Here is a 9,792-nt window from a genome sequence, read left to right as displayed (position 1 = left end):
GTGGTTGGAGATAGGAGCTCTCAGCTATTCCCGCTGCCATGCCTGGTTTCTGATTCCAGCTTCATCAGAGGACTCTTGGGCCTCTGGAACCATGAACTCCAAATAATCCTTTCCTTCTTTATGCTGCTTTGGTCATGGTATTTTATCACAGCAGTAGGAAGGTAAGTAACAACAAGTAATCACTGGGTGAAACTTTAGAAAGCCATAAGCCAACTTAAATCTTTCCTCCTGTTAAGAAGTTTACTTGCAATCACATTGAGAAACATGCATATCCACCAACTGAGGAAAGCTATGTAATAAAACTTCTTTCTCTCTACACAGAAATCAGCTAAAACTGTACCAAAATTTAAATATGAGGTTAAAACTACAAAGCTTTTAGCACATACAGAAAACACTTTGGAATAAGGGCATACACAGTGTTTTAATATATGTGAAAAAGAGCAAACAGAAGCAAAAGTCAAGTTGATTATGAATCTCAAAATCATCTCTATAGAAAAGTATGCAACTAATAGAAGAAATAAACCTACATGGTGAAAAATTATGGGCAAATGATTTATCCAATAAGACATTCACTTATAGACCAAATAATGACCCTGATCACCTAAAGAGAAGGAACACAGTCAACCTTTTCTTAAATCTGGGTAAATGGCCTAAAGAGACATTTCTCAAACACAAATAGCCCACAGTGGGGGGGGGGGGGAGGAAGAGCTCATTGCTCATCATGAAAATACCAATCATGACCACAAGGAGGTGTTGCTTCTCTCATCCTATGGTACCTTGAGATGCACAATAACAAACCCTGAAAGGTCTCATAATGCGATGGTACTGATATAACTCAGTACAGCTAATATGAAATACAATATGATGCATCCTCAAAAAAAAAAAAAAAAAAACTGAACACAAAATTCTGCATGATGGTCTAATTGCACTGTTGACTGAATAGTTAAGGAAAGTACTATGTAGAGAAATCTGCAGCCCCTTGTGTATTACAGTGTTCTTCACAAAAGCCAAGAAAAGTGTCCATCAACAGAGGGCAGTGAGGAACCTGTGTCAAAAAAACTAATAATCATAGGAATGAATAAAAAGTCTTAGAGTGTCATGGTGAAATGAATGAAAAGTTGTACAGTGACATGGACACAACTGGAGGGCATTATGTGAAGCTACTTCCTCTGAGCTTAAAGTACAGCAGCTGTGGTAAACTGCAGTAGACACTGGCCCATGGTCATGGTAACAGGAGCCATTCAGTGAATGTCTAGGTCTGGGATGGTGAGGACATAATAAGTCTCTTAAAATTTCTACACAGGATTGTCATAAACACAAACAACATTCCATTTAGGACTGGCTTTTAGCCAACTATGTGGCACAAGTAGATATAAACTGAGTAGGGTTGGTACCTTTATGCAGCACAACTATCTGAATGCTCTTATTCTCCAAGAATCCCAGTAACTTTACTTATTCTCTAAGGTGGAATTGACGGAATCTTTCTTTTGGCATATCTACTCATTTCATAGTTATGAACAAAAGTTTCTTTATGTCTGCCAGGAAAAAAAAATCGGTCATAAGCTAAATGTATCATAAAACATCTTACTCCCAGAACAAAAAACAAAAAACACCTGATAGTTCTCATCTCATTTGAAAGTTAAGGTTATCTTGCAGTAGCAGATGGGGAAAAAAAGCAGCAATTATCAGAAGGTAGAAAATGCACAGAGGAGAGAGGAATGGACAGAAGACAGGGAGTATTTACTGAGATACATATGGAAGTAATTCCTTCCCCTCACCCCCATGACAGGGTTTCTCTGTGAAGCTCTAGCTATTCCGGAACTCCTTCTGTAGAACAGACTGTCTTGTTTTTATCTTGAAAAACAAACAAACAACAACAACAAAACAAAACAAAAGGTCAGCAATAATTCCTATAATTACCAACCAAAAATACACCTGGTACTGAGAGTTACACAACAGACTCACCCAAAAACATGAGGCTGTTGTAGTTCTCCAGCATCACATCCCTGTAGAGTGTCCTCTGAGCAACATCCAGGTCCTGCCACTCATCCCAGCTGAAGTCCACAGATATGTCCTCAAATGACACAGAACCCTATAATGACACATTTCTTTTTAAACTCTAAGTACTCAGCATGCTTCACTATCATCTCTATGCGATTTGCATTGAAGACTTGACAAGATGTGGAACTTTGGAAGGGAACCACAATGACAAACTGTCTTAGAGAATGTTGATATGAGTTGGTATGTTTTAAAAAGTAGATTAACTGAGGTGAAAGCACCCGCCCACTATGGATGCTAGGTTTCAAGGGCTGGGTCCTGAATTTTAAGAAAAAGAGAGAGCTAAGCATGCAAACATTCCTTGTTTCCCATGTTTGACTATGGATTAAATGTGATCAGTTACCTCAAGCTCCTGCCACTGTGATTTCCCTCCATGGATGAAATATGCTATTAAACTGTGATTTGAAATAAACTCTTTCTCCTCTACTTTGCTTTTGTCTGGCCATTTTATCACAATAAAAAAGAAACTAAGATAGTGACTTACAGAAGGTCTCATCACTTGATTTGTAACATGAAACAAAAGCTAATATAAATATTTTACCTTTGTTAATGCAAGGATTCAACAAATTTTGACTAAAGAGTCTTCTAAGCAAGTACACTACAAACAAAACCTGATGCCCAATCTCAAGCCACTGAAATCTACAGGTCCATCAAATCTGCCTATGCACTGAGTGTCTCAGCTGTAACAGAAGTGATGTAAAGTAATACAGGATAAACCTCACCCTTCCCTCCTCACCCAAGCTCTAGGAATAAAGGGATCTGGACAAAAGCAAATCCTCCTGGATCTCAAAACAAACAAACGAAAACAAATGGTTTTAAGTGGGCATGTGCCCACTTTCCTGGGCTGAAATCTCCAGGAGCAATGCAGACAGGACATCTTGCTCTCTAAACAAAGCTGTGTGAACAATTATGCATGCCTTCAATCCCAGCACTTCACTTAGGTGAGGCAAAGGCAGGCAGATCTCTGTGAGTTCTAAGCCAGCCTGGTCTATATAGAAAGACTTTGTCTCAAAAACAAAACAAACAAACAAACAAACAACAACAACAAAAAAAATAGCCTACACGTGTTTGAAAGGACAAGAATGCAGCTAGTACTCTGTTGTAAAAAAACAAAAAACAGGTAAATTATGTAACACAGTCTTGGTCAGAGAAGCTTGTTCACAGTAAGAAATAGTTAATATAAATATAGAAACTGTAACTGGTGAGAATGCTGAAAATAAGTGACTGTTGACTGCTCAGTTGTACATGGGACATCTATTCTCATCCTCTCCAACAACAGGGCACACCACTGAAGAGGGCATGGAAAGTGTCAGAGTCAGCTTATGGGAAGGAGCACGGGGAAACACTGTCAGAACTGACATAGTTATTGCACCCAGGAACTCACAGCTGTGGTGCCTACTTGCCTAAAACAAGGCCCATCAACAATTTTAAGAAGCGACTATTACTATATAAAATGGTTGTACTAATTTTGTATTTCCCCTCTTTAAAAATTATTTCATTCATGTATGTGATGTGCTTTGACACACTTACCCAATTGTCTCTTTACAACAAATCTCCCTAGTACTTTCATGTTTGTGTTTCCTACAATATTTTACTAGGATGTTTTTGCATAGGGGGAGTTTATGTACTTGAGTAAGGGCACCTTCCCAGTGGGCCACAACAATGAGAAGTATGATAACCCCTCCTCCAGCATCTATTAATTATCTAGAGCTCCACAGAGAGAAATAGGGCTTTATGTGCCTATCTCCCATCCTTGTCAGCAGTAGTGGAAAATGGGACATAGACATGGCTTTTCCCTGCTCCCTGCAACTACTTGAGGAACTGTTTTCAGAGGCTGCCACTCAGGTAAGGATAGGTTTCCTTTTAAAATTATTTTTGTTATTTTTTATTATTTTTAATTGGGGAACACTTGTGCAGATGATCACAGAAGCCAGAGGAATTTGCTACCCCTGAAGCTGAAGTTACAGGTAATGATGAACCACCTGATGTGGGTGCTGGGAATCAAACCTGAGTCCTCTGGAAGAATGGTACATGCTCTTAAGCACTGAGCCATCTCTCCAATGCCACAAGCGACATTTCTTGACTTTGTTACAGAAAAAATTCAGGAGAATCCAGCATCAAACAGTTGGAATTTATTAATGCAATTTATGCAGAAAGTGAGGACAAAGGAAGGGAAAGACGAGTACACATCCAGCAGTGATGTGGGCTTTCCAAGAGCCACCCTTAAGTTTCTTTAGATCAATGACAGATAATAGGTAGGTAAGTAGGTAGATAGGCAGACAGACAACAAGATCTTGGGAACTAACGACCTTTCATGTCAAAGGATCACTCAGAAACTTAAATATAGTGTAGTTCCCAAGCTGCACTGGATAGGTTAACACCGTAGAGGTAACTCAAGAGTTGTAGAACTTAAGACATTTTTACTGTTAGTAAAATAATATGTAGTCTTCTGTGGGTTATTCCCAGAAAAAAATTCAGGTCCATGGAAAAGAAAGGTCTACTTTAAAAGGTCATGTATTCATAGGTTGCAAACACAGTTCACGGCTATTTTGACATTCTTATGTGAAGTACTGTTATACAGAATAACTGTGGTCTCTACAAAGGCAACCTTCACAGTAAATCTTGTTAATTTTATAGAAATTCCTGATTCCTAGCTAGAGACAACAGACTCTAGGACTCCTATGTTCCCCTAATTTTTGGTGTGGGGCGTGGGGTGAGTTGGTGCATGTGTGTATGTATAAATTTGTGGGTGTGTTGGAGATTACAGGTTAACCTTGGATGCCTTCCTCAGTCTAAGTCCTCCTTGTTTTTGAGACAGGCTCTCCTACTTTCCACGTAGAGCTTGCTCATAATTAAGCCAAGCTGGCTGACATGTAAGCTCCAGGAATATATCTGTCTCCAACAGCATACTTTTAAAGATCTACTGTTTTTAATTATCTATGTGAGTGTGCAGGTGAGTACAGGTGCCCACGGAAGAGCAGTGTTGGAGCCCCTGGAGCTGGAGCTTGAGGAAGTTGTGGACAGCCCTACATAGATGCTGAAAACCAACTCCAAGAAGAGCAAGGACTCTTAACTGCTGAGCCATCTCTCCAGTCCCCTCAGCCAGTACCGTTTGTTTAAGTGGAAATTACTCAGATCCTTATGATTGTGCAGCAAGATAAACAGATTAAGCTATTTTACTATAACAATGTTTTTCATGCACGTGCACATATGTATGTTGAGAGAAACAGAGGCAGAGAGAGAAAAAAGAGAATATGAATGTGAGCATCCATGTGGAAATAGACAGGCAATCTTTCAGTTTTGCCTTCCAACCTGAGGCAGTCTCTTTTGTTGCTTTTCTGTAGAATATGCCAGGCTAGCTTCTTGAGATTTTTCTCATCTGTGCCTTTCATCTCTCTAAAGGGGGCACTGAAATTGCAAACATTCATACTACATGCCCAGCTTTGATATAGATTCTGAAGGTTTGAACTTAGGTCCTCACACTTTCATGGCAAATACTATATATTAAGCTATCTCCCCAGCCTTCCCTCATCTTTCCATGGGCTATGCTTCTACCTTCAGATTTCCTCAAACCCTCCTTCTCACACACAACTGACACCCACTCTCAGATCCCCTCCAAATCTCATCCCTCTACCACAAGGAGTTTCTTCAATGAGGGGTGGGAACTATACTTATCTGTGGGTTTAAGGTCAAATATTTAGAAAGGAGTTTGAGATTATGCTGGTTTAGTAAAATGGCAGTTGTAGGTTCTCCTCTACAATCCATGACTTCACTAGTTCAGAGTAGTTGGCTAGGTTTCCAGTATTAGGCAAGTAATGCAAAGTTGTAGAGCTAAAGCCTAACTAATACACCTATAACACAATTCCTGCACCATTGTCAAAGAGGAAGCAGAAAGACAGTGTGCGCTAGAGAAACAGGGAGCTTGCTGTAAGATTGTGTTTCCTAAAAATGTCAGAAGTGAGATCCTTGAAGTCTCTCCAACATGGCTGCCTAAATATGCCTGAACAAGGACAACAGACATAATAACTTGGACAGGGAAAAGCTCAGGAGGCCTTAACGCCAGACAAATAAGTATGGCAACTACAGAAGGCTGAGCACAGGGGAAGTTGTCCTTCCCAGGGAAGAGTACACCAATTAGTTAGCCCTGAAAACACATACATACAAGTAACATTACACAGACTGAACAGGTTGCGTGTATGTACTTAGGAACACACAACAACAATTGTTTTAAAAAGGAGACATAAACTTGGAAGAGAACAAAGTTGAGGTTAAATATAAGAGGCTGGAAGAAGGAAAGGGGAAAATGATGTAATCATAATTTTAAGAAATAAAATTAATTTAAAAAGTCTCATCCCTATAGAACGTTCCATCATTCTCTTCTCTCTCGGAACCACTTCTCTTACCCTCAGACTGCTAAAGTGTCCTCTTCCTCAGACCCTCACATACTCAGAATCTCCCCAAATCTCTTCTCTCATACCCCTTTAACCTCAACTCTCCTTCCTCAGAACTATTTTTCCCCACTTCTCCCTCAGACTTCTGCAGGCTACGTCCCCTATCAAAGACCATCACCTCCCTGCTAAAACCCTGATTCCTTCCCTCACATTGCCTTTTCTCCTCACACTTAGAGGGCTTTCTCCCTGTACCCCTCCCAGAGGCCTCCCTCAGACACTTTTGCTCTTAGTCCACCTTCATAGACTGAGGATCATCAGCATCATCTCTTCCAGTCTTTAGATGCCTTTCTGAGCCGAGTGCAGCCACAGTCTTCTGCAGTCCCATGATGGCCAAGCGACTGCTTCAGGGTGTCAAGCTGTGGAAAACTCAGTCTGTTTCAGTCCTAGGCTGGCCTTGTCAACAGAGACCTACCTGCAATAAAAAGAAGAAAAAAGAAAAGAGGAGAGAGGGTGATGGGAGACAATGAACATAGGGACTGATTTGCAGATACAAGACACCCAGATAAAGAACCAGAGAACCCATATGCCCCTGGCCATGTTTGGGGGACAGTTCCCATTCCTGTCTCACTGATTCCTACATCCTTTCCCTCTGGCCCTTGTCCTGGACTGATTGCCCAGAACTCAACCATAGCACTAACTTGTCCCAAGTTAAGCCTGGAAATGCTCCCCAATAAGGGTGCACCACAGGTGGGAACTGGAGAATACCTGAGACATGTCCCCAAACAGCAGTTTCAGCTGCCCACCTGCCAAGCCCTCCCAGGTGATGGACAAGTAGGGAAATGGGATTCAACCTCCACCACCACCTCAGTGCCAGCTCTCAGTTTCTAACTGCGGCCAGCTGATGAGTCTCGTGATCTGGGCCTCTCACCACATCTGTACCTCAGTCTACAAGTCTCTTTCATTGTGTCTTCCAGATTCTTAAAAGTACCACTTTATCTGGAAAGGCCAAGGTGCAGGGACCCTACCAGGACAGACCCATTCACAGCCTCTTTGCGCACACACACACACACACACACACACACACACACACACACACACACTCATACACTGAACCCTAGATTCACCACAAGCAGAAGCAGGGGTGACAAAAGAGCAGCTGCCCTGGGTTTCCATTTACTTCTACAAAAAGAGGAACCAGTAATAACACTGATGGTGTAGGTCTATAATCCCAGCGACTTCAGAAGCCAGTACAGGAGAATAGCAAGTTTAAGGCCACACTCGGTTACACTGGGACTCTGTCTCTACCATGGCACAGAATTTGCCAAATACGCTCAAATCTCCAAATTCCGTCCTGAATATCATATGTACACACATACAGCTCAAAGAAGAGCCTGATAACAGTTTACCCAGTAAGGAAGTAGGAGTCAGTACTCCAACCTATGACCTAGAACTCCAGGGTCTCAGAAAAAAATGGATCCTGTTGAACAGACGTTAAGAGATCCAGATATTGAAAGATGAAGTGACAGCAGACATAAAACAGAGTGGGTTCACGTGCCTAGGTTCTGACAGTCAAAGCCAGTCACGCATGCAGAGATACATCACACAGATTCAGAGCAACAGCCTGACACACAAACGCAGAGGCATACCAAGTGTTGCGGTGGGGTAAGTCAGCTAGCCCTTAACCCACCTCCCCAGGCACATAGGTGAGTAGTGGGGGGGCACAGAGGCAGTCGGCTACTGCCTTCTCAATAAAGGTAATAATCAGAGTCGCATAGCCCATTTCGTAGTGACCCCAAATGACTCAAGGAAATGCTTCCTTAGGACGGGTGGTGAGAGACTCGAGGAAAGACCAGCCCGAGACAGCAAAGCCACAGCGGAGGACGGTACTCATAAAACTAGATATGGAGAGTCCAACTCAAAAACCACAAGGAAACGGGGACACACAAACCCAGAGGCGCACGCAGAGCCCAGGGAGGAAAGGACAGCGGGGTCCGAGAAAGCGCTTGCGCGGATGCGGCTCCGGGGCTGCCTGCTGCGTGCCGCAGGGCGCCTGGACAGACCACCTTCTAAAGCCGCTCCCGGCCGCCCCCGCGCCGGCCCGGGTCTGAGAACCTAGCACGCCGCCAGGCCCGAGTCCAGTGCTGGGCTGGACACGGTGGCCTGAAGTGGCGCGGCGGGAAGGTGTGGAGCAACCACACATGGCCCCGTCAGGACGCCAAGCGCTCACCATTTCCGGTTCCTGGCCACCCGCGTCCTCGCTAAGGGGCAATTCGCAGCAGCGAGCAGCCAGACACTCGAGACAGGACGAGGCAGAGAATCCCAGGTACCGAGAAGGACCTGACAGATCCCAACGGGGGCGGAGGTGGGAAGTGAACCTCAGTTCGGAAAAAAGCCCGCCCTCTCTTCTGTCAGGGAATCTGATTGGATCCTCTTATAACAGTGCTTTCGATTGGACAGGGCTTCCGGTCTGGACTCCTGAGTGATGAAAGAGAGGGGTGAAGATTCAGTTGACTATGTAAGCCAGAGATACCTTTGGATGGCCCTAAGCCATCCCTCCAGCCCCATGGAAAGACTGCCCAGTTCTCGCTAACGGATATTTTAAGGCAGAAGCCTAGCCCCAATTAATTGAATATTTGAGGTTAACCTTCTACGTAAGTTTCTATCAGGTAATGATTGATATACAAATGTTTCTTGTTCATAGGTGGAAATAGTATCAGCCTTCATAAAAAACTAGACACAGGCTGATATTTTGAGGGGTTGGCATGTAAACAAACATGAAAAAAATATGTTCAGATTTTTTTCTTCTCTCCTGGACATTTACACTGCCATATTCATATTAGAAGCAGGATTCTTTTTTTTTTTTTCTTCAAGTAGCTGGTGCAGTCAAATATAAAATATTTTACTAAAAAACAAAACAAACAAACAACAATAACAAAAAAACCCGTACGGTAGTGGGAGAGATGGCCTTTGATGGCAAACGATGGTTATATTGATGGCTAGCTTTATGTTTAAAAGTTTAACTAAAAAGCAAAATTGGGCTTCCAAATGTCAAGGGTTGTTTTGGTAATTGCCTGATCCTGTAAAACTTTAACAAAACTGTTGTTCATGCAACATGATTCCAAGGTTAACAGCTGTTTCTGCTTCTGTAAAGCAAAGCTTGTGTTGCTGGAGAACCAGGACACCTACCTGCATGATATCTGTACAAGCATGTAATTGCAGTGCCCCCGGAATTCAGAAGAAGGTGTTGTTAAATGTAACTTTTGGGTTTTTTTTTTTTTTTTTAATTGTGTGATTGTTTGGGGTTTTTTTTTTTTTTTTTTTTTTTTTTTTTTTTTTTTTTTTT

At 42.4% G+C, this 9,792-nt stretch overlaps 1 protein-coding gene across 1 annotated transcript; it reads right to left on the bottom strand.

Moving 5' to 3' along the window:
* Window positions 1-1,790: 1,790 nt before the first annotated feature.
* Window positions 1,791-8,819, bottom strand: LOC129685867 (zinc finger protein 809-like). The gene is made up of 4 exons (XM_055619379.1): window positions 8,677-8,819; window positions 6,745-6,921; window positions 1,966-2,092; window positions 1,791-1,854 (listed from the first exon to the last, which is right to left on the bottom strand). The coding sequence occupies exons 2-4, from the start codon at window positions 6,832-6,834 to the stop codon at window positions 1,811-1,813; spliced, it is 261 nt and encodes an 86-aa protein (XP_055475354.1). The 5' UTR covers window positions 6,835-6,921; window positions 8,677-8,819; the 3' UTR covers window positions 1,791-1,810.
* Between the last annotated feature and the right edge of the window lie 973 nt (window positions 8,820-9,792).

This window comes from Psammomys obesus, unplaced genomic scaffold, assembly GCF_907164565.1.
Source record: "Psammomys obesus unplaced genomic scaffold, mPsaObe1.curated_primary_1811, whole genome shotgun sequence".
Taxonomy (NCBI): Eukaryota; Metazoa; Chordata; class Mammalia; order Rodentia; family Muridae; genus Psammomys; species Psammomys obesus.
Note: the sequence above shows the minus strand (reverse complement) of the source record. Positions and strands in the feature narration are given on the sequence as shown.